The 24,896-nt window shown below is 46.3% G+C and overlaps 1 protein-coding gene across 1 annotated transcript in view; it reads left to right on the top strand.

Moving 5' to 3' along the window:
• NAALADL1 (N-acetylated alpha-linked acidic dipeptidase like 1) overlaps positions 1-23,962 on the top strand; it is a 43,917-nt gene extending 19,955 nt beyond the window's left edge. Inside the window, exons 6-19 of the mRNA XM_087705368.1 lie at positions 411-504; positions 2,899-3,003; positions 3,512-3,597; positions 4,680-4,799; positions 6,796-6,881; positions 7,343-7,406; positions 8,873-8,940; positions 11,111-11,202; positions 13,582-13,672; positions 14,164-14,245; positions 17,319-17,492; positions 20,571-20,661; positions 22,402-22,494; positions 23,695-23,962. Coding sequence (XP_087561494.1) covers positions 411-504; positions 2,899-3,003; positions 3,512-3,597; positions 4,680-4,799; positions 6,796-6,881; positions 7,343-7,406; positions 8,873-8,940; positions 11,111-11,202; positions 13,582-13,672; positions 14,164-14,245; positions 17,319-17,492; positions 20,571-20,661; positions 22,402-22,494; positions 23,695-23,866 — 1,418 coding nt within the window. The 3' untranslated portion in view covers positions 23,867-23,962. The remainder of the gene's footprint in view (positions 1-410; positions 505-2,898; positions 3,004-3,511; positions 3,598-4,679; positions 4,800-6,795; positions 6,882-7,342; positions 7,407-8,872; positions 8,941-11,110; positions 11,203-13,581; positions 13,673-14,163; positions 14,246-17,318; positions 17,493-20,570; positions 20,662-22,401; positions 22,495-23,694) is intronic.
• Positions 23,963-24,896: the final 934 nt, after the last annotated feature.

Raw genomic sequence — 24,896 nt, 5'->3', positions numbered from 1 at the left:
TTCTATCCCATCCCATCCTATTAATTCTAATTCTATTCAGAATTATTCTATTCTATTTTCTATTCTATCCCCATCCCATTCTATCCTATCCTACTAATTCTAATTCTATTCAGAGTTATTCCATTCTATTCTGTTCTGTTCTATTCTATTCTTTATTCTATCCCATCCCTTCCTATTAATTCTAATTCTATTCAGAATTATTCTATTCTATTCTGTTCCAGCTGCCTGTACAAGTTGGGGACTTGTGATCCACCAGTATTGTGAGGGGGGGCTGTTTGCCATCCACCCCCAACCTTTCTTCCTGTGCAGTTCTTTAATCTTTTCCTGCAGCTCAGTTCTTGCTGCCTTCCCAAACGCCCCCAACTTTTGGCCGTTTATCTTCTGTCCCCCTTTCTCCTTTCAATATTCAGATTTCACCTACCGGATTCCCGAAGATCAGATCTCTGGGATTTCCACAATCCCCGTCCAACCCATCGGCTTTGAGGATGCCAAGGTGCTGATCTGGTGGGTATCAAATCAAATACACGGAAGCCCTTCATAGGCAGAACCCAGATGGGTTATGTAAGGGGGTCCCCAAACTTGACAACCTTAAGGCGTGTGGACTTCAACGCCCAGAATTTTGGTCCCCTTACCATAAAAAGGATGTTGAGACTCTAGAAAGGGTGCAGAGAAGAGCAACCAGGATGATGAGGGGACTGGAGGCTCAAACATATGATGAATGATTGCAGGAACTGGGCATGGCTAGTTTAGGGAAGAGAAGGAGAGCATCTTCCAATATTTGAGGAGCTGCCACAGAGAGGAGTTAGGGGGTCAAGATATTCTCCAAGGCACCCGAAGGCCAGACAAGGAACAATCAACCCATGGAACAGAAGTTGCCTTCAGAAGTTGTGGGAGCTTCATCCCTGGAAGTTTTCAAGAAGAGAATGGACTGCCATCTGTCAGAAATGGTGAAGGGTCTCCTGCTTGGGCGGGAGGACTAGATGACTTACAAGGTCCCTTCCAACTCTGTTAATCTGAATCTGTAATTGAGCCTGGCTGGCTGGGGAAGGCGAGCAGTCTTGAGGGGCTGCCACAGAGAAGAGGAAGGGCGTCAAGCTATTCTCCAAAGCACCTGAAGGCCAGAGAAGGAAGAATGGATGGAAACTGACCAAGGAGAGATTCAACCTGGAAATAAGGAGGAATTTCCTGACAGGGAGAACAATCAACCCATGGGACAGAAGTAGTGGGAGCTTCATCTCTGGAGGCTTTCAAGAAGAAACTGGACTGCCATCTGTCAGAAATGGTGTAGGGCAGTGGTGGGTTTCAAAAATTGTTCGAACCTACTCTGTGGGTGTGGCCTCCTTTGTGGGAGTGGCTTGCCACCCATGTGACCGGATATGAAATTATGAATTAGTACTTAGGTCGGTCCAAGTAGCTATTCAGAAACTCTGGCATTGAAGCATGCAAGTCTTAAAGCTGTCAAGTTACAAGATCCTAACCCTTTAGAAAAAAAAACTAGGGGTCTTCAAACCTGACAGCTTTAAGACTTGTGGACTTCAACTCATCCAGTCACGTTGGCTCAGGAAGTCTGGCATTGAAGCATGCAAGTCTTAAAGCTGTCAAGTTACAAGATCCTTGCACCCCTAACCCTTTAGCAATGGTGGGTTTCAAAAATTTTTGGAACCTCTTCTGTAGATGTGGCCTGCTTTCCAGGTCCACTGGTGGAGCCTCTTCTAACCGGTCCGGTAGATTTGACGAACTGGTTCTACCGAATAGGTGCGAACTGGTAGGAACCCACCTCTGGTGTAGGGTCTCCTGCTTGGAAGTGGGGTTGATGACCTACAAGGTCCCTTCCAACTCTGTTAATCTGTTTCTGTAATTAAGCCTGGCTGGCTGGTTAATTCTGGGAGATGGAGTCCACAGGGCTTAAAGTAAGGTTTTACATTTCGGCGACAAAAAACAAATATACAGGTACAGATTAGGTGAAAGTTGGCTCAATAGTAGCAACTGCCAGAGGGATTTTGAAGCCCGAGTGGACAATCACTTAAATATGAGCCACCAGCCGAAAAACCTAATACAAACCTTGGTTGTATAAACAGAGGCATCAAATCAAAATCACGTGAAGTTTTATTGTCCCCTTTATAAAGCCTTAGTAGGACCGTACTTAGAATATTGCAGCCAGTTTTGGTCACCGTATTATAAAAAGATGTTGAGACTCTGGAAAGAGTGCAGGGAGAAACAACCAAGATGATTAGATGATTGGAGGCTAAAACATAAAAAAAAAGTTGCAGGAACTGGATATTTCTAGTTCAGTGTTTCTCAACCTTGGCAACTTGAAGATGTCCGGACTTCAACTCCCAGAATTCCCCAGCCAGCATTCGCTGGCTGGGGAATTCTGGGAGTTGAAGTCCAGACATCTTCAAGTTGCTAAGGTTGAGAAACACTTTTCTAGTTGAATGAAAAGAAGGACCAGGGGAGACATGATTGCAGTCTTCCAATATCTCAGGGGCTGCCCCAAAGAAGAGGGAGCCAAGCTATTCTGCAAAGCACCTGAAGGCAGGACAAGAAACAATGGATGGAAACTAAGCAAGGAGAGAAGCAACCTAGAACTAAAGAGAAATTGCCAGACAGTGAGAACAATTAGCCAGTGGAACAGCTTGCCAGCAGAAGTTGTGGGTGCATCATCCCTGGAGGTTTTCAAGAAGAGATTGGGCGGGCATTTGCCTTGAATGAAATTGAGTCTGCTACTTGAACAGCGGGTTGACATAGAAGACCTCCAAGGTTTTTTTTCCCAATTTTGTTCTTCTATGTTGCGTGTTCTAAAAGGCTAAAATGTACTGATCCATTGTGGCTTCTGGATATTTTCCCCCTTGGTGAATTAATCCAGCTTTTGTGGTTTCTTTCTATCTTGGTTTGCAGTAACCTTGATGGACCGAAAGCAAAAGTGGCCTGGCAAGGCGCCCTGGGCTGTGAATATCACCTGGGACCTGGATTCCGAAACAGTGGGAGTTTTTCTAACACCAGGTAATTACTGTACACCTAAAAGGCAAAGGTAAAGGTTCCCCTCGCACATATGTGCTAGTCGTTCCTGACTCTAGGGGGCGCTGCTCATCTCAGTTTCAAAGCCGAAGAGCCAGAGCTGTCCGAAGACGTCTCCGTGTCATGTGGCCGGCATGACTCAATGCCGAAGGCGCACAGAACACTGGTAACTTCCCACCAAAGGTGGTTCCTATTTTTCTACTTGCATTTTTTACCTGCTTTCGAATGGCTAGGTTGGCAGAAGCTGGGACAAGTCACGGGAGCTCCCTCCGTTACGCAGCGCTAGGGATTCAAACCGCCGGACTGCCAACTTTTCTGATTGACAAGCTCAGCATCTCAGCCCCTGAGCCACCGCGTCTCTTAGTTACACCTATGAGAAGTTAAATGGGGGTATCTCAAGTAGCTGGAGTGGATGGGGTGAGAGTGGCTCACCCCAAAGTAATTGCACGTGTCCCATTGCGATTGATTGAACCCAGATTTCTTTGTATCCTAGCAACGTCCGGGTGAGCGTTTACAACCGGAGAGAGATTAAACCATCTTCCAATGTCCTGGGGGTGATACGAGGAAGTGTGGAACCAGGTGAGTTATTCTCCCTTCCTCTTTCCTGTGCTCCCCTCCTTCCCAGTGGTTAGAGTGCGGTATTGCAGGCTAATTCTGCTGACTGCCAGCAGTTCTATCCTGACCGGCTCAAGGTTGACTCAATCTTCCGTCCTTCTGAGGTGGGTAAAATGAGGACCCAGTTTGTTATGGGGGCAAGACAGAGGCTGACTCTGTAACTGCTTAGAGAGGGCTGTAAAAGCACTGTAAAGCGGGATATAAATCTAAGTGCTGTTGCTATTCCTTCCTCCCTCCTTCATACCATCCATCCTCCCTTCCTCCCTCCCTCCCTTTCCCTCCCTCCCCTCCCCTTCCCTCCCTCCCTTTCCATGTATTGTAAGTCAACACAGATCACTTACCCTCTGTAAACAAATACCCCTAACATCCCTCGGTGTGTGTGTGTGTGTTTTGTTAAGATACAGCCTGTTGTGCCTTCAAATGGCTTCTATTGTACTGCCGTGAAATGGCTTCTACTATACAGTGCAGTGGAGTTGCTATGGTAACGGCTTCACAGTACTGCTTCCTTTTGGTAAGGGGGGGAAAATCCAACATTAGAAATTACGTTTGGTCCTGACATTTTCAAGAAGGCCTTGATTATTTTGAGGACAAATGTATGGCCATGTTCAACCAGGTGGCATCGCTTTCTTTGATGCTTCAAAGGGGGCACATTTGTTTTATTTTTATTTATTTATTTATTTATTTTTTAAAAAAAGATTTTATTGGTAAAAAGAAAATACAACATCCATAACTTGTAAAAAACAATACAACTACATTTCGAGATATTCCCATACTATCAAATCATTATAAACATCAAAGGTTAGGTATCTTATTCCTTCCCTAAAAGGGGGCACATTTGTAACTAATTTTAATTGTCGCTGAAATCAGGGCTTTTCCTGCCTAATGCAGGATTAGGATAAATAAATATCCAGGCAACACCGGGCTATCAGTTATTAGTATACAATATTTTTTTAACAGAGTTATATAAATGGATAAGTTCTTCCCACAGTTCTCTCTTAGTTTCCTCCACAACTACTAGCCGTTTCCTCCTCCTCCTCCTCTTCTAGATCGGTACGTCCTCTATGGGAATCACCGGGACAGTTGGGTCCACGGAGCTATTGACCCCAGCAGTGGGACAGCTGTCATGCTTGAAATCACACGTATTTTGGGGAAGATGGTGAAGGAAGGTGAGTTTCCACGTAGGGGAGGGAGAAAGGTGGTTTAAAAAAGGTAATTCATAATTAAAACACGGAACAAGCATAAATAGGAGGACATTTGCTAATTTGATTTTAGTGTGGGGTGTGGAAATGGAAGAACAGAACAGAATGGAAAAGATGGGATGGGATGGAATAGAATAGAATACAGGATAGGATAGGGAATAGAATAGAATAGAATAAGGAAAAGAATAGAATAGAATAGAATAAAAAATAGGAATAGAATAGAATAAGGAAAATAATAGAATAGAATGGAATGGAATAAAAAATAGGAATAGAATAGAATAGGAATAAGGAAAAGAATAGAATGGAATAAAAAATAGGAATGGAATAGAATAGAGTAAGGAAAAGAAAAGAATAGAATACAATAGAATAAAAATAGGAATAGAATAGAATAAGGAAAAGAATAGAATAAGGAAAAGAATAGAATAGAATAGAATATGGAATGGAGAGGAGAGGATAGGGAATAGAATAGAATGGAATAGAATAAGAAATAGAATAGAATAAGGAAAAGAATAGAATAGGATAGGATATAATGGAATGGAATGCAATAGAATTGAATTGAATTGAATCAGATAGGATAGGATAGAATGGAAAAAATAGAATAGAATAGAATAGAATAGAATAGAAAATAGGAATAGAATAGAATATGGAATGGAGAGGAGAGTATAGGGAATAGAATAGAATGGAATAGAATAAGGAATAGAATAGAATAAGGAAAAGAATAGAATAGAATATGGAATGGAGAGGAGAGGGAATAGAATATAATAGAATAAGGAATAAAATAAGGACTAGAATAAGGAATAAAATAGAATAGAATAGAAAATAGGAATAGAATAGAATAGAATAAGGAATGGAGAGGAGAGGAGAGGAGGCAACTGGACTTCCCTTGTTTTTTCTTTTTTTGAAGACGTTTCGCTTCTCATCCAAAAAGCTTCTTCAGCTCTGACTGGGTGTTGGGGAATGGAAGGATTTACACTCCTTGCAGAATGCTGGTCCTTTGCATCCAGTGGTGGGATTCAAATAATTTAACAACCAGTTCTCTGCCCTAATGATTTCTTCCAACAACCAGTATCACCAAAGTGCTCAGAAACCTAACAACCGCTTCTCCCGAAGTGGTGCAAACTGGCTGAATCCCACCACTGTTTGCCTCCTTTTGGAACAAAGTCCACATTTTGGACAGAGAGGTCAGCTGGTTTGATTGAGGGGTCGGAGAGGCCACCTGTGTCAAAATTTAACAGCCTCCTCTCAATAGGAGGAAGAAGGATATGACATCATCTACCTCCAGTCTGCAACACAGTCCTTTCAGCAGTTCCAAGAGGCCTTCACACCCATTTGCACCACTCAGGGGATCCTGGGGACACAGAGAAACCTCCAAGTGGCCTCAACGACCCCCTAAAAGGATGCAAATGACCAGCTGTCTGCAAGGAGGATAAATCCTTCCCTTCCCCACCATCCAGCCAGAGCTGAAGAAGCTTCTTGGATGAGAAGTGAAATGTCTTTAAAGAAGACACAAATAAACCTCCAAGTGGCCTCAACGACCCTCTAAAAGAATGCAAAAGACCAGCTGTCTGCAAGGAGGATAAATCCTTGCAATTCCCCACCATCCAGTCAGAACTGAAGAAGCTTCTTGGATGAGAAGCGAAATGTCTTTAAAGAAGACACAAATAAATCTCCAATGGCCTCAATGACCCTCTAAAAAGAATGCAAATGACCAGCTTTCTGGAAGGAGTATAAATCCTTCCGCTCCCCACCATCCAGTCAAAGCTGAAGGAGCTTCTTGGATGAGAAGCGAAATGTCTTCAAAAGAAAGTCCAGTTGCCTCTTGAAAAAAGCACCTTTGGGACGGGAATTGTAGTTCTTCATCTTGAGCAGGCACTGGGATGTAGTCTACTCCCATTCTTGCGCATCTCACGAAGCGGTTGAGAATTCAGTTCTGTGAGTTGTCTTGCTCTCTCTTCTCACGCAGGGAAGTGGCGCCCACGAAGAACGCTCATTTTTGGCAGCTGGGGTGCCGAAGAGTTCGGCCTCATCGGTTCGACCGAGTACACCGAGGTAAAAAAGCCGAGCCGTGAGGAGACGCACCCGGTCGGTGTCTTCAGAGCACATTAATATTACATTACACCGTAGAATTCAATATAGTTACAGCTCTGGGATAGAAGCTGTTTTTCAGCCTGTTTGCCCTTGTTTTTATTGTCCTGTACCGGCTGCCGGATGGTAATAGTTAAAAAAAAAAAAAAGGTTGCCCAGGATGAGATGAAACTTTAAGGATGTTTTGAACTTTCTTAAGGCAACGGGAGCTATGAAGCTCTTCCAAACTACGAAACATAGAAACAAACGTTTCTTCTGTATTATTTCACTTTTATACAATAGCCGCCTTGATCATTTAGTATCGTCTGGATATTTGGCGGTCCACGACCATCATCCCCTGCCAGTGTGAAATGGCAAGGGAGTGTGGACACTGTAGTCCACAGTGGAGGGCACTGATTCCTCTCTTTTTTCTCTCTTACTTGTAGGAATTTTTCAGCAAATTGCAAGAGAGAAGTGTGGCTTACATCAATGTAGATATTGCTGTCTTTGGTAAGTATCTCAAAAGGTTGCCTGTCTCAAAATAGAACAAAACAGGCTCACCAGCTCCATTTTGTAAAAATTAAATTAAATTACATTACATTCATAATTGTGGGTAGGGGAGAAAAGAAAGAAAAAAAGAAAGAAAGACAGAAAGAAAGACAGAAGGATGGAAGGAAAGAAAGAAAAAGAAGAAAGAAAGGAAAGAAAGAGAAAGAAAAGAAAGAAAAAGAAAGAAAGAAAGAAAAAAGAAAGTCAGAAAGAAGAGGGAGAGAGAGGGAGAAAGAGAGAGGGAGAAAGATGGAAGGAAGGAAAGAGAAAAAAAGGAAAGAAAGAAAGAATGAGAAAGAAAGAGAAAGAAAGAGAAAGAAAGAGAAAGAAAGAGAAAGAAAGAGAAAGAAAGAGAAAGAAAGAGAAAGAAAGAAAGAGAAAGAAAGAAAAGAAAAAAGAAAGTCAGAAGTAAGAGGAAATAGAACAAAATAGGCTCACCGGCTCAAAATAGAACAAAACAGGCTCACCAGCTCCATTTTGTAAAAATTAAATTAAATTACATTACATTCATAATTGTGGGTAGGGGAGAAAAGAAAGAAAAAAAGAAAGAAAGACAGAAAGAAAGACAGAAGGATGGAAGGAAAGAAAGAAAAAGAAGAAAGAAAGGAAAGAAAGAGAAAGAAAAGAAAGAAAAAGAAAGAAAGAAAGAAAAAAGAAAGTCAGAAAGAAGAGGGAGAGAGAGGGAGAAAGAGAGAGGGAGAAAGATGGAAGGAAGGAAAGAAAAAAAGGAAAGAAAGAAAGAAAGAGAAAGAAAGAGAAAGAAAGAGAAAGAAAGAGAAAGAAAGAGAAAGAAAGAGAAAGAAAGAGAAAGAAAGAGAAAGAAAGAAAAGAAAAAAGAAAGTCAGAAGGAAGAGGAAATAGAATAAAATAGGCTCACCAGCTCCATTTTGTAAAAATTAAATTAAATTGCATTACATTCATAATTGTGGGTAGGGGAGAAAAGAAAGAAAAAAGAAAGACAGAAAGATGGAAGGAAAGAAAGAGAAAGAAGAAAGAAAGGAAAGAAAGAAAGAAAAAAGAAAGTCAGAAAGAAGAGGGAGAAAGAGAGAGGTGGAAAGATGGAAGGAAGGAAAGAGAAAGAAAGGAAAGAAAGAGAAAGAAAGAGAAAGGAAGAGAAAGAAAGAGAAAGAAAGAAAAGAAAAAAGAAAGTCAGAAGGAAGAGGAAGACAGAGAGATGGAAAGATGGAAGGAAAGAAAGAAAGAGAAAGAAAGAAAAAAGAAAGGGAGAGAAAGAAAGTGAGAGAAATGGAAAGATGGAAGGAAGGGAGGGAGGAGAAAGAAAGGAAAGGAAAGGAAAGGAAAGGAAAGGAAGGAAGGAAGGAAGGAAGGAAGGAAGGAAGGAAGGAAGGAAGGAAGGAAGGAAAGAGAGGTATGAGAAGCATAACCCTTCAGCATCTTCCTTTAATGCTCCGTGTCTCCTTCCCCAGCTAATGCCACCTTGAGGGTCCAAGGAACACCCCCAGCCCAAAATGTCATTTTTGCTGCTACTAAGCAGGTAAGCGGAGAAAGTGAAGGGGAGGAAAGAGAGCAGCTGCTGAAATACAGTTGTTCCTTGGGGTAACAAAAACCCTGGGAGACCCTGGCTGGCTGGGGAATTCTGGGAGTTGAAGTCCACCCATTGTAAAGCATGCTAGTGTCAGGGTTTCAAATAGCGTCCGAAATAAAATCAGAGTCTGAAGCAAGAGATTCCTCAAAGTTTCAATTTATTTAAAAGAGCCATGTTGGCACATCTGGGAAACCCCGAATCTGAAAGCTTCCCGGTTTCCCCCACCCAGTTGAAAGTTCAAGATCCTGCCCCCCACCCCCCCACACACAAGTCCATCCCATGGTCCCATCTCCCACTACCATGAAGACAGATTCCACCCATCCAGTTCCAGCCAGCTGAAGAGACAAAGGGTGACCTTGGCTTTCTAAGAAGAAACGTTGTTATGGCTACTTATCACCCAATTCCATATAAGCCTCCCTCCCATTTTCCCACACTAGAAAGTGTGGCCGGCCTGAAGTCCAAAAGAACAGAATGGCTTGCAGGCATAACAGCTAGCCTGGGAATTTGGGGCAGCTGAAGTCCCCCCATCTTGAAACTGCCAAGGAGAAAAATCACTGTGTGCAGGGATTTGGGGGGGGGGGGGGAAGCATTTCTGTTCATCACCACCCAAATGGATTTCTGCTTTCTAGCTGGAGAGCACAGTCATATTTTTTTTAAATGCCAATTTTGCATCCACTTCCTCCCCCCATCATACACCAATGATTTTTATTAAGTTTCAGAAACTTGTTTTTCTCACAAGATGGTAATAAAACCTCTTACAACCACTTTTTTCCCCTTTCTTTAAAAGATCTTCCATGGTTTTGCCCATCAGATTCTATTCCCATGTGCCAAAACCCAATTTACTTACTATGCCTCTAAAAGGCATAGTAAAATGCAGGCTATGCATTTCTTTATTCTGTTTACAATACAATACAATACAATACAATACAATACAATACAATACAATACAATACAATACAATACAATACAATACAATACAATACAATACAATACAATACAATACAATAATACAATACAATACAATACAATACAATAATACAATACAATACAATACAATACAATAATACAACACAATACAACACAATAATACAACACAATAATACAACACAATAATACAACACAATAATACAACACAATAATACAACACAACACAATAATACAATACAATAGCAGAGTTGGAAGGGACCTTGGAGGTCTTCTAGTCCAACCCCCTGCCTAGGCAGGAAACCCTATACCGTTTCAGACAAATGGCTATCCAAGATCTTCTTAAAGACTTCCAGTGTTGGGGCATTCATAACTTCTGGAGGCAACTTCTGTTTAATTAATTAATAAATTAATTGATTAATTGTTCTAACTGTCAGGAAATTTCTCCTCAGTTCTAAGTTGCTTCCCTCCTTGATTAGTTTCCACCCATTGCTTCTTGTTCCGCCCTCAGGTGCCTTGGAGAATAGCTTGACTGCCTCTTCTTTGTGGCAGCCCCTGAGATATTGGAAGACTGCTATTCTCTCTCCCCTGGTCCTTCTAGGGGTTTGTAGCAGCTTATTCAGATGCAGCCCAAATAACCAAGCCTCGGGGCAAATTTTTTACACAAAACTTTACAATGTAGAATTTTGAATTTAAAAGAAAACTTAAAATCTACACATACAAAAATACTGGTAAAAATCAAGCACAAGGACCGGAACTTAATCCAGATGAACAGGAGACTAAAGTGCCTTTAATAAACTCAGTCGAGAGAGAGACAGAGAGAGAGAAAAAAAGATGTAAGCTTTGTGTGTGTCTGTGTGTGGCTAGTTTAAAATTATACACTTCTGTAGATACTATGGACCGATTTTAAAAGTTACACATACAGCAACATACATCCGTTGCGCTCATGTGCATTGTTTAGACAATCCAACTGTGTTGCTGAGAACAAGGCAGGCACAATTTTGAAGAGAGAAAAATCCATGTGTAACTTCCCTTACCTCGCCCTGGACAGAATATTTAATTTTTTCTACTGATGGGCACACTACACACAGACACACACACACACAGTCCATGATGGCCACGTTCCTCATCAGTACTATCATTGTAAATTACAAAGTTTAGTTGCATCCACTTTTAAGAACTTCTTTCCCTGTAGGTTAAGACCCCAGCCGATGCTTCGGTATCCGTGTATGAAAACTGGAAGCGTCACTTCAACAGAACTAGCTCGGCTTACGGAACAATCCCCAGGTAAAAGAGGTTGTGTCGTGTGCATGTGTGTGTGTGTGTGTGTGTGTGTGTGTATGTGTCAGTGGTGGGTTTCAAAAATTTTTCTGTGGGTGTGGCCTCCTTTGTGGGAGTGGCTTGCCGGCCATGTGTTCTCTCTCTCTCTCTCTCTCTCTCTCTCTCTCTCTCTCTCTCTCTCTCTCTCTCTCTCTCTCTCCTTCCTTTTGTCTCTCTGTCCCTTTTTCCTTTTTTTCTTTCATCTCTCTCTCATTTTTTCTTTCATTTTTTCTTTATTTCTTTCTTCCTTTCTTTCTCTTTTTCTTTCTCTCTCTGTGTGAGTCTATGTGTGTGTGTGTCTGTCTGTGTGTGTGTGTGTGTGTGTGTGTGTCAGTGGTGGGTTTCAAAATTTTTTGGAACCTCTTCTGTAGGTGTGGCCTGCTTTCCGGGTCCACTGGTGGAATCTCTTCTAACCGGTTCGGTAGATTTGACGAACTGGTTCTATCGAATAGGTGTGAATTGGTAGGGACCCACCTCTGGTGTGTGTGTGTGTGTGTGTGTGTGTGTGTGTGTGTGTGTGTGTAAGTAGTTGTGTGTGTGTGTGTGTGTGTGTCTTATACCCCCATAAGATTCATTTCTTCGAGTAGCCCAACCAGGAGGAATTTCAGGTAAGTCCCCAAGTTACGAATGGTCACTTAGTGACTTTTCAAAGTTACGACGGGTGCCCCAAAAGATGACCCAGTTCTGAAGTTTTGATGCCCTCCCCGCAGTCATGAGACCACATTCTGGCAACCAGTCCGCAGTGACAAGCTGTTTGCAGCGTCCTGCGTGTGTCAGCTGGCTGCAATTTAGAACGTTTTTGCTGAAAATTGGCCTTGGAATCTGTTTTCTGCGAAAAAGCACCCAGAGCGAACAATAACTGCCACCTTGGCTTTAACAATGGCCACAAGAAAGCTCATAAAATCAGGTTGATTATGCGATGACCCGCTTTACGACTCTTATGATTTATGACTGCAATAATTCCCAGTCACGGTTGTAGATTGAGGACCACTCTAGATCTTTAGCAGCTGTTGGTTAACTTCACAAAACTAGTTTGACTATATCTTATCCATCATGGCTGTACAAACCGTAGTTTGTTGCTTTTGATCTTGGGGATGCCTAAAGGCCAGTCCTTACGCCAGCCTGCCTGTAACCCGGGCGTGTCTAGAAATATCCTTGTGTGGCTGGCATCACACAACTTTCTGAAGTGGTTTTTGGTTGGGTTGGGGTTTGTAGAAACTATGCAAAATTTAATGATTTTATTGGTTAGATTTTTATCCCGGTTGTTCTCATGATAACAACCCTACAAGGTTGATCGGAGAGAGAAAGACAGAAGGAAGGAAGGAAGGAAGGAAGGAAGGAAGGAAGGAAGGAAGGAAGGAAGGAAGGAAAGAGAGAGCGAGAGGGAGAGAGAAAGAGAGGGGGGAGAAAGAGGGGGAGAGAAAGAAAGAGAGAGAAGGAAAGAGAGATGGAGAAAGAGAGGAGGAGAGAGGAAGAAAGAGAGAGGAAGAGAGGCAGGAGATGGGGAGAGAGAGAAAGAAAGAGAGAGAAAGAGAGGGAGAGAGTGGGGAGAAAGAGAAATAGAGAGGGAAAGAGAGAGGGAGAGGGAGAGAGCGAGGGAGAGAGAGAGAGAGAGAGAGGGAGAGAGAGATTTCATGCCTAAGACACAACTAGAATTGTTGGAATACATTGATCATGTATTTTGTGCAACAACTACAACACTATTCAGTAGAGATAGTAGACAGCAGTGTTTATAAGTTTGTGATTGCATCTATGCTATACTCCATGACTCTTCTCCGAATAAAGTTTCCTGCTTCTTTCTCGCAGCTAAGCAGAAAAGCACATGTCGACGGTGCAATTTTCTTCTGTAGGGCTGAATGTTCTGTACAGAATTTCTAACAAGAACTCCCGGTCTTTCTCTTTGTCTCACATACACAGAAAGACGCACCTATACAGATAACAAAATAAACCAACATTTTCATGTTGTCCAAACCGGTAGCTTTCTAAACTGACCAGGCCACTCAACTCTGCATTGGCACAAAGCCACGGAGTAACTTTGTTGTCTAGGTAGAGAAGAACTGAACGTGATCCAATCTGGTGAGCACCTTGGAAAAGAGGCCACCAAGACATCCCAAACCCACCCAGTAAAGACCAGTGTGTGCCCATAAAACCCCCAGTTCTTGACCTCAATTCAAAGGGGAGAGAGCCACCTTCTTTAACATGTTGCCCCATAAACAAACCAAAGCGTTTGGGTTCACACAACCAAGCTAACCGAGATTAGAAAGAACCTGGTTTGAGGGCAATGCAGCCTGAATTTTTTTAATGTCCTGCGCAAACTCAGCTGGGATTTTTGCTTGCTCTTTGCAGCTTGGGGCCTCTGGGGGCTGGAAGTGATTTTGCACCTTTTATCCACTACCTGGGCATCACAGCGATGGACTTCGCTTACACCTACGATCGGGTGAGTCCCTGGGGCACAGGAATGTGTGTGCTTTTGCACACTAGAGAGGGGAGATAAGGCCAGAAATGGGAGGCGCCCAGAGCAGTGGTGAAATGTCTCCTGCAAACTCCACTCCCCTTTCGCTCCTCTTTTATTCCCTTTGGGAGGGGCCATTCACCGTCCACCTGTGGCCTTACTCCCAAGTCGACCCGTTCTTTAGCTGTTCCCTTCGTCTGGCAGCTCTGCGCATGCACACACTGGGAACAATGTGCCCCACTGATGTCTGACTCGGAAGGCAGCTGATAATTGGCATACGGCCCTGGCCCCCTCTCTGCCTCCGACACAGAGCCCTCATCCGAGCCTTCCCCAGATTCCGGGACTGGCCCAGGTTCCTCCCCAACCCTCCTCACTCTCCGAATCTGCTTCCAGCTCCACTGGCGCACCACAACATAAGCCAGCAAACTCCGTTGTGATGCATTTTCTTTGCTTTCCACTTTTCTTTTCTTCTCCAGAGCAAAACGTCGCCGCGCATTTACCCAGCCTACCACACGGCCTTTGATACCTTTGACTACGCAGACCGATATATCGACCCTGGTAATGATTGGTGGGCGGTGGGGCAGGCAGAACTCAAGGCCACTGTTTTTATTTATTTATTCATTTGTATCCCACCTGTATTATTTTGACAACTCATCTTCCTCCTCCTATTTTCCCCATAACAATAACCCTGCGAGGTGGATCGGACTGAGAGAGTGATTGGCCCAAAGTCATTCAGCCGGCTTTCATGCCTAAGGCAGGACTAGAACTCCCTGTCTCCTGGTGATTGGCCCAAAGTCACCCAGCCAGCTTTCTTATCTAATGCGGGACTAGAACTCCCTGTCTCCTGGTGATTGGCCCAAAGTCACCCAGCTGGCTTTCATGCCTAAGGCGGGACTAGAACTCCCTGTTTCCTGGTGGTTGGCCCAAAGTCACCCAGCCAGCTTTCTTATCTAATGCGGGACTAGAACTCCCTGTCTCCTGGTGATTGGCCCAAAGTCACCCAGCTGGCTTTCATGCCTAAGGCGGGACTAGAACTCCCTGTTTCCTGGTGGTTGGCCCAAAGTCACCCAGCTGGCTTTCATGCCTAAGGCGGGACTAGAACTCCCTGTCTCCTGGTGATTGGCCCAAAGTCACCCAGCTGGCTTTCATGCCTAAGGCAGGACTAGAACTCCCTGTCTCCTGGTGATTGGCCCAAAGTCACCCAGCTGGCTTTCTTACCTAAGGCGGGACTAGAACTCCCTGTCTCCTGGTGATTGGCCCAAAGTCACCCAGCCGGCTTTCTTACCTAAGGCGGGACTAGAACTCTCTGTCTTCTGGTGATTGGCCCAAAATCACCCAGCCTGCTTTCTTACCTAAGGCGGGACTAGAACTCCCTGTCTCCTGGTGATTGGCCCAAAGTCACCCAGCCTGCTTTCTTACCTAAGGCAGGACTAGAACTCTCTGTCTTCTGGTGATTGGCCCAAAGTCACCCAGCCGGCTTAAGGCGGGACTAGAACTCTCTGTCTCCTGGTGATTGGCCCAAAGTCACCCAGCCTGCTTTCTTACCTAAGGCGGGACTAGAACTCTCTGTCTCCTGGTGATTGGCCCAAAGTCACCCAGCCTGCTTTCTTACCTAAGGCGGGACTAGAACTCCGTGTCTCCTGGTGATTGGCCCAAAGTCACCCAGCCTGCTTTCTTACCTAAGGCAGGACTAGAACTCACAGTCTTCTGCTTTTTAACCAGTGCTATAACCACTCAGATCCCTGATGGGGCATGCATGCTGGAAGAGGCACGCAGAGCCATCTCTCCAGGCACGTGAGCCGTCGCCTGTTGCTCTTCTGTGTTCCGGCGCGCCAGCCTGTTATTCTTCATGCATGCGGGAGGACGGGAAACTGGAAGAGCAGCTGCCCGCCAGGAAGATAATCTTCCGGTTTCTGGCATGCACACGTGCACTGGCCACCTGATCTTCCGGGAACCGGAAGATCATGTTCCAAGCAAGCCCTCCCGCTTTGGCACTCGGTGCCGAAAACGTTCGCCAAGACTGCCCTAAACCAAACGGGCTCTTGGCACATTCTCTGCCAGGCGCATTTCTGTTTATTATGCACAGGAGTTTCTCAAATCCCCCCCCCCTTTGGCGAACTACAATATGTCCCCCTTTGAGATTTATAGAAATAGTCCTTGGCTTTCAATCCTATATTTAGTGATGGTTCAAAGGTGCCGCAGAGTGACGGGTTCTTGCACTTACGACTGTCATGCTGTCCTCGGGATGCTGTGATCAAATGCAACTACCCCGCATCTATGACGGTTGCAGGGCGCAAGGGTCTTGTGAACCCCCCCCCCCCAGGCAGCTTCCAACCAATGGGGGATTTAGCCAAATTGGCTTAATCACAGTGTGAGTCACAACAATGGCGGGGATTCACTTAACCACCCTGGCATAAAATTGGATGCGAGTCCCTGAACCACTTACCGGCCAAGGTTGAGAAAGGACGTACAGAATGAAATGGCCGCCAAGATATTGGGCCCTGGGTGTGTGTATCTGTGTGTTGGGGTGTGAGGCAAATGAGGAAACTAACTCCCCGTTTGTGTGTGGAGGGGGGGTTGTGGAGAGGGGGTTGTGTAGATACACACACTATCGCGCACAAACATCACAGCAGTAGTTCCATGCTTCAGTGCTGTTGTTAGTGGTGAAGTCATGTCCCACCCAAGGCAACCCCAAGGCAACCCCATGGACCACGTTCCTCCAGGCCTTCCTGTCCTCTACCATCCCTTGAAGTCAATTTAAGCTCAGGCCGACTGCTTCGGTGACTCCATCCAGCCACCTCCTTCTCTGCCCTCCCCTTCTTCTTCTTTTTCCCTCCATCGTTCCCAGCCTGAGGCTCTTCTCCAGGGAGTCCTTCTTCCTTCTCATCAGGTGGCCAAAGCCTTTGAGTTTCCTCTTCAGGATCTGGCCTTCTAAAGAGCAGCCAGGGTGGATCTCCTCTAGGACTGACCGGTTGGATGGCCTTGCAGTCCAAGGGACTCAATGCAGGAGTCTTCTCCAGCACCAGAGTTCAAAGGCCTCCATTCTTCAGCCTTCCTTGTGGTCCAACCTTCACAGCCATCCATTGCAACTGGGGAAACCACAGCCTTGACTAGACACACTTTTGATTGGCAGGGTGATATCTCTGCATTTTAGGATGCTGTCTAGATTTGCCCCAGCTTTCCTCCCCAGGAACAAACCTCTTTTAATTTCTCGGCTGCCGTCCCCATCTGTGGTGATCCAGGAAAATAAAATCTGTCACTCCCTCCATTCCTTCTCCACCTATTGGCCAGGAATTGAGAGGGCCACGGTCTTAGTTTTCTTCATGTTGAGTTTCAAGCCAACTTGAAAGGCCTCCATTCTTTGGCCCTCAGCCTTCCTTGTGGTCCAACCTTCACAGCCATCCATTGCAACTGGGAAAGCCATTCCCTTGGCTAGAGGCCCTTTTGCTTGAGTGAAACTGCCCAGTTCCCTTATGGTTCTTTGTTGGCGCCCCAAAAATAGGATGAAGATTCACTCTCACCATCCAAAGCTGGTGGAGTTCCAGTGGCCACCATCTTGCCCTTTTTGACCCACCCAGAGTCTACTGCAAGCTTTCCCAGACACTCTGGTCAGTCTCCTCTCTCCCCACAGGATTCACCAGCCACCGGGCCGTGGCACAAACCGCCGGCAATGTCTTGCTGCGCCTGGCGGGCGCCTTGATCCTTCCCTTCAACGTGAGTGATTATGAAGAGACTTTGCAAGACATGTACGAGGCAGCCAAGCAAGCGTTCCAGGCGGACCTTCTCAACCACAGCATCTCTCTTGGTGAGGAGTGGGAGGAGTGGCCTGCCTCGTAGGGCTGTTGTACGGAGAGACAGCAAGGGAGGAGATCGCACGGCTTCACGTGTCTACGGAGATTCTCAGTCATCCAGGGCATGTTTGTCCCAAAGGGGCTTTTTGTTTTCAAGAGGCAACTGGACATTCTTGTTTTTTCTTTGAAGACGTTTCAATTCCCATCCAAGAAGCTTCTTCAGCTCTGACTGGATGGTGGGAAATGGAGGGATTTATCCTCCTTGCAGACAGCTGGTCATTTGCATCCTTTTAGAGGGTCATTGAGGCCACTTGGAGGTTTGTCTGTGTCCTCAGATAAATGGGTCCTTCTACACCCCTCTTGCACCTCTCAGGTGACCCTGAGGACACAGAAAAACCTCCACGTAGCCTCAATGACCCTCTAAAAGGATGCAAATGACCAGCTGTCTGCAAGGAGTGTAAATCCTTCCATTCCCCACCATCCAGCCAGAGCCTGAGAAGCTTCTTGGATGAGAAGCAAAACATCTTCGAAGAAAACCCAAAAAGTCCCGTTGCCTCTTGAAAAAAAAGCACCTTTTGGGGGCCACTGCTTCACAGTTTTCTCCAGATTGAACTCTGATCAACGGCTGTGAATGCAGCCCCCTATAGACGCCTTCAAATATCAGCCAGGTTGTCACTCAGAGGAGGGAGTGGCTTATTCTCGGGGACCCCAGTGGGCAGGATCAGGACCAGTGGGTCAAACCAACAGGGAGGGAGGTTTAATGGAGTCCTGGGTGCTCTCTGAGCTGGGGGGTTTTCTTGCAGACGTTTCATGACCCAACTAGGTAACATCATCAGTGGTAGAAGTGAGAGGAGTTTTCAGAAGCGATGGGGTTTGCAGGTAAGGGGAGGAGGATTGTGGGGTGCTTGGTGCTCTCTGAGTTTGCTGTTTCATAACCCAACTAGGGTACACCATCAGTACTGGAAGAGAGAGGTATCTGCAGAGAGGAGGAGGAGGAGGAGGAGGAGGAGGAGGAGGAGGAGGAGGAGGAGGAAGAGAAGGGGAGGAGGACTGTGGGGTCCTTGATGGTCTCTGGGCTTGATTTTTTTTTGCAGACATTTCATGACCCAACTAGGGAACATCATCAGTGCTAGCAGGGAGTGGGCTTCACCCTCTGAATCAAGCAGTAAATAATACCTCAATCAAGGAACTGCCAACTATCCTTTTCTGTTCTATTTTTCTTTTTCAAGAAAGGGAAGAAGAGAGGGATAGGAGAGAGGGCAAGGAGGGGGAAGAGGAGGAGAGAAAGGAGGAGTAGAAAGGGGGAGAGGAGAAGGAGAGAGGAAGAGTGGGAAGTAGAGGAGAGAGAGAAGGGAAAAGAGAGGGATGGGATAGAGGGCAAGGAGGGGGAAGAGGAGGAGAGAAAGGAGGAGTGGAAAGGGGGGAGAGGAGAAGAGAGAGGAAGAGTGGGAAGTAGAGGAGAGAGAGAAGGGAAAAGAGAGGGATAGGAGAGAGGGCAAAGAGGGGGAAGAGGAGGAGAGAAAGGAGGAGTGGAAAGGGGGGAGTGGAGGAGAGAGGAAGAGTGGGAAGTAGAGGAGAGAGAGAAGGGAAAAGAGGGATAGGAGAGAGGGCAAAGAGGAGGAAGAGGAGGAGAGAAAGGAGGAGTGGAAAGGGGGAGAGGAGAAGGGAGAGAGGAAGAGTGGGGAGAGAGAGAAGGGAAAAGAGGGATAGGAGAGAGGGCAAGGGGGGGAAGAGGAGGAGAGAAAGGAGGAGTGGAAAGAGGGAGAGGAGAAGGAGAGAGGAAGAGTGGGAAGTAGAGGAGAGAGAGAATGGAAAAGAGAGATAGGAGAGAGGGCAAGGGGGGGAAGAGGAGGAGAGAAAGGAGGAGTGGAAAGGGAGAGAGGAGAAGGAGAGAGGAAGAGTGGGAAATAGAGGAGAGAGAGAAGGGAAAAGAGATCGATAGGATAGAGGGCAAATAGGGGGAAGAGGAGGAGAGAAAGGAGGAGTGGAAAGGGGGAGAGGAGAAGGAGAGAGGAAGGGGAAGTAAAGTAGGGAAGGAGGATAGAGGGAAGAAAGGAGGTACGGAGGAGGAGAAGAGAGAGGGAGAAGAAAATGAGGGATAAATTATAAATATGGTGCATGGAGAGCAGAAGAGCTAAATAATTGTGTTTTGGGAGTTGATGGTGAGATGAATTGATGTAAACATTTAATAATATAAAATGATGCTGGCTGTGTAATAGTATACATGTGATTATATGTTATGAAAATGAAAAAGAAATTGCTATAAAAAAAGGAACTACCAACTCAGACAAATAATCAAATCCTAAACAACAGCCTAATCAAGGAACCACCAAGTATGCTCCCTCGAACCTTTGCATATCAACGGAAGGCAAATCCCATTCCCTTCTAGCACTGATGAGGTTGCCGAGATGGGCCACGAAACGCCTGCAAGAAAACAACTCAGCCCGGAGAATACCAAGCGCCCCACAGTTCAACTACAAATATTTTCTCCTAAGGAAAATTCAGGCTAGACCAGAAGAGACTTTCTGGCCATACTTCCTCTTAGCCAGAGGAACAACCTGCCACATGAAGTGGTCATCTGTCAGAGACACTCAAGTGGGGCTTGCTCTGAGCAGAGGGTAAAATAGATGGCCTCTGGTGGTCCCTTTCCTCTCTGTAGCTTGAGACCAGATTTATGACGAAGCACCAGCAGAGTGGAAATTGAAATCCCCATATGTTTAAGCATGCTGAGTGGTGCGGTGGCCTAGAGGGGGAGCTCTCGCCTCACAAGCAGGAGACTGAGAGTTCGAGCCCAGGTAGAGGGTGATATTTTTCTCTCTTTGAGCTCGATGGGAATATATCTGCCGAACAAAACTCCACACTGGCAACAGGAAAGGCATCGGGCCACTCAGCTTCAGTCATTTGCACTGACTCCACCCCGCAATGGAGTACGGAGTCATTAAGCAATGGGGGAAAAATATTAATAGCTGAAAAAGATTTCATGCCATTGAAGGTGGCATCCGTTGTCCCACAATTCAAATTATTATATGGGGAGGAAATTTAAACAGCGTTCGTCTTTCCCCCTCCCTTCTCTTCGCTTCCCATCCTTCCAGACCCCCTCCGTGATGCGGTGCTTCGCTTCAAAACTGCAGCTGCCGGCCTCAACCAGCGCATCGCAAGTTTGCAAAAGGAAGCCTCTCCCAGGTGACTTTTTTGCCCTTCATTTTTCTAATTCTAATTTTCTAATTCCGTACAGCAGCCGTCACCAACTGGGGGCCCGCGAGAAAATTTTGGTGGTCCGCAGAAAAATTATTTGCATTTTTGATATTGCACTCAATCAGGGGTCCTCAAACTATGGTTCCTGGGATGGATACGTGCAATGGACGCTTGTGTTGCTGCAGAGAGTTTCCCCCTTTGGGGTCTTTTTGGGAGGGTCGGAGCGGGGTAGAAATTCCGACTTGGGGTCTGCTTCAGCTCCTGGTGGGGGGTTTTGGGCGAAGGCTGGAGGGAAGAGCCGCTGGTGGCGAAGAGCCGGAGGGCCTCGTTCCAGTGGGACTGCATCACGGCCTGGAACTGGCTGACTATCTCAGCCCGCTGAGCCTCCAGGTGCCAGCACCTGGCCTTGCACTCCCGCAGGTCTTCTCTCTGCTTGGAAATCCTATGCTCCTAGTCCTCAGTGTGGTGCTTCTGCTGAGTCTCCTTCTCGGTCAGATCCAATTTGAACTGAGCTGTTTTGCCAACTCTTTTTCCTGGGGGCTGCTTAGCTCCAGCAATGGCTTCCTGTTGGGGCCCTAAGGAGCCCAGGCGGGCAGGCGAGGAGGGGCTGGGAGGGGAAGGGCGAGCAGAGGCTGGTGAAGTGCCCCTTGACGTGAGTGACATCAATTTGGCCATGCCCACCCAGTCACACGACCACCTGGCCCCGCCCACCCAACCAGTCATTAGGCAGATCATATTAGTGGTCCGCGGGATTTAAAATGATGAATTTAGTGGTCCCTGAGGTCTGAAAGTTTGCGGCCCCCTGCTGTACAGTACAGGTAGTCCTCAATTTACAATGGTTCATTTAGTGACCGTCCCAAGTTACGACGACACTGAAAAAAGTGAGTCGGGATGGTTTTTCATACTGACTCCCTTTCTGGCATCCCCATGGTCACGCGATTTAAATTTGGATGCTCGGCAACACTGACTCACATTTATGACGGTCGCCGTGTCCCGGTGTGGGTCATGTGATCCCCTTTTGCGACCTTCTGACAAGCGAAGCCCATGTGGAAGCCTAATGACTGCAGTAATTCACTTAACGCAGTGTTTCTCAACCTTGGCGACTTTAAGTCCTGTGGACTTCAACTCCCAGAATCCCCCAGCCAGCACAGCTGGCTGGGGAATTCTGGGAGTTGAAATCCACAGGACTTAAAGTCGCCAAGGTTGAGAAACATTGACTTAACAGATTTAACAACTGCAGTCATTGTTTAATGACCCTGCAATCCCTTGCGGATGGGACGCGGCGGCTGAGTAGCTGAGGTTGTCGATCAGAAAGGTGGGCAGTTTGGCGGTTCGAATCCCCAGGGATTCGAAAGGAGTGAGCTCCCTTTTCCTGTCCCAGCTTCTGCCAACCTAGCAGTTCGAAAGCAGGTAAAAAATGCAAGTGGAAAAATAGGAACCACCTTTGGTGGGAAGGGAACAGCGCTCCGTGCGCCTTCGGGGGCGTTGAGTCATGCCGGCCACATGACCACGGAGACGTCTTCGGACAGCGCTGGCTCTTGGGCTTTGAAACGGAGATGAGCGCCGCCCCCTAGAGTCGGGAACGACTAGCACAGATGTGCGAGGGGAACCTTTACCGTTACTTAATCCCTTGTGGGTTGGAGTCCTGTTTCTTGAACAAGCCACAGTTAGGCTTAGTGGATTGTGGGTAACCAGTCTCTTCTCCTTCATCCCGGACATCCTGTTTAGCCCTCTTGCTCTGCGGACGGTGAATGACCAGCTGATGCTGTTAGAAAGGGCATTCCTGAACCCGAGAGCTTTTCCAGAGAAGCCTTATTACAGGTAACTCAACTGCCCAGCACACACCTGGTTTCCACCCCCCCCCCCATTTATTCAGGCTGAGCCTCCCTAAGGTTGGATTCCGTTCGGCTCCAACATTTAGTAGCCCATTGCTAGAAAAAGTCAAGTTCTCCTGTAATCTGAAATTGTATGGTTTTCCTTGCTTGTTTTTTTTCTCTTATTCTTCCTTTCCATTCCTTTTCTTTCCATTGTTTTCCTTTCTTTTCCTTCTCCTTCCTCCCTTCTTCTCATTTTGTTTTTCTAATTCCTCCCGATTTTATTTTTCCTAATTGCTTCCTATTTTCTTTCCTCTTTTCCTTCCTTCCTTCTTTTCCGTCTTTCTTCTTTCCTTTCTTCCTTCTTCCTCACCTACCTTCCAGTTTCCTTCTTTTCTCCCCAACTCCCTCTTTTCTTCCTTCTCTCCTCTGTCTCTTTTCGTTCCCTCCTTCCTTCCTTTTCTTTCTTTCTTTTTCCCTCACTTCCTATCTCTAATAAAATGGAACTTTGATGAAGTTCAGGCCTCGGAGTCTTCTTTTGTTGGGGGTGTTATTTGGAACCCTGACATTTTCCTTCCTTCCATCCATCCATCCATCCATCTTCCTTCCTTCCCTCCTTTCCTTCCTTCCTCCCTCTTTTCCTGCCTTCCCTTTTCTTCCTTCCTTTCTCCCTCACTCACTTTTCTTTCTTTCCCTCCCTCCTTCCTTCCTTTTTCTTCCTTCCTTTCTCCCTCACTCACCTTTCTTTTTCTTTCTTTCTTTCCTTCTTTCCCTTTTCTTCCTTCCTTTCTCCCTCACTTGCCTTCCTTCCTTCCTTCTCTTCCTTTCTTTTTTCCCTTTCCTTCCTTCCTTTCTCCCTCACTTGCCTTTCTTTCCTTCCTTCATTCTTTCCTTCCTCTCTCCCCTATTTTCCTTCCCTCCTTTTCCTTCCTTCCTTTCTCCTTCACTCGCCTTTCTCTCTGTCTCTCTTTCTCTCTTTCCTTCCTTCCTTCCTTCCTCCCCTCCCTCTTTTCCTCCCTCCCTCTAATTTTGATGGGATCTGCAGTGATTTGAATGAATTAATCTAGCTGCTATTTTGACTTTTCTGACCCAACTTGGTAAACGCCTCTGGCTGTTACACTCCAGTAGAACCGGCTGATTTCTATTCCATTTCTATTGTTGCCTTTGAATGCCATTTGCACCCGGCTCTCTCCCTCTGTTCCCACAGCCACGTCATCTGGGCCTCCCGCTCGTCGTCCGTGGCTACCTTCCCAGGCCTGGCCGACGCCGTGGCTGCGGCCAAAGACCAGGACAAGTGGGACGATGTCCATAAACATCTGACGGTGGCCATCCAAGCGGTGGAGAACGCTGCTTCCTTTCTCGAACCCGTGGCCGAATGACCCGGCCTCATCGTGGCCCTCTTGGGAAGCCTCGATTGTGACACGCCAGATTTACGTCGTCTGAAGAAATAAAAGCTTTGCACTTTATAAACCCTTTCTGAGCGTTTGGCGCAGTTCTCTCGGGCTTCGCGCCGAGCAATGCGAAACAATGCAAACAGGGTAGGCTTAGGGGGCTGCGGACAGGGGGTGGGGGGTTCCAGCTTCTTTTATTGCCGGTTCTCTCAGGGATGCATTCCGGGCTCGCATGTCCTTCATGCATACCCGCGTTTGATGCATGCTATGCACAGATGCAAAAAACAAGATGGCGGAGCCTACAGCGCCGGCGATAGAATTAGTACAGCGATGTGTCCGCTGGAGTTACTACCTATTTGACCGAACCGTCCTGTACCATACTGGTAGGAACTCACCTCTTCTGTGGCACCATATTGCAGGTAGAATTGCCTTTCAAGCAGGCTTTAACTTTAACTTTAACTTTTAATAAATTTATATGCTGCCCAATCCTGTAGGACTCCGGGCGGCTTACAGAAAGAAGTTAAAATAAGGAGTTAAAATAAAGAAACAATTTAAAAAGAAACAATTTAAAAACAACACACCATACAGTCAATCTGAGTGGGGCTGGACCTCATACATGAAGTCAACAGCCCCAGGCCTGCCGGAATAGCCAGGTTTTAGTGGCTTTTCGGAAGGCCGAGAGAGTGGGGAGGGTCCGGATCACTACGGGTAGATCGTTCCACAGGGCCAGAGCAGCTACAGAGAAGGCCCTCCCCCAGTTGGCATTGTCCGGTCGACGGCACCCGGAGAAGGCTCAGTCTGTGAGTTCTTATCGCCCGTTGGGAGGTATGTGGCAGGAGGCGGTCTCTCAGATATCCAGGTCCTAGGCCATGTAGGGCTTTAAAGGTGATGACCAGCACCTTGAAGTGTGTGCGGAGACCGATCGGAAGCCAGTGCAGCTCGCGGAGAATAGGTGTAATATGGGTGTATCTAGGTACACCCAAACTCGCTCATGCGGCTGCGTTCTGGACTAACTGTA

Source organism: Thamnophis sirtalis, unplaced genomic scaffold (assembly GCF_051295495.1).
Source record: "Thamnophis sirtalis isolate CommonGarterSnake01/CBP01778 unplaced genomic scaffold, rThaSir2_p1.2 scaffold_2, whole genome shotgun sequence".
Classification (NCBI taxonomy): domain Eukaryota; kingdom Metazoa; phylum Chordata; class Lepidosauria; order Squamata; family Natricidae; genus Thamnophis; species Thamnophis sirtalis.
Note: the sequence above shows the minus strand (reverse complement) of the source record. Positions and strands in the feature narration are given on the sequence as shown.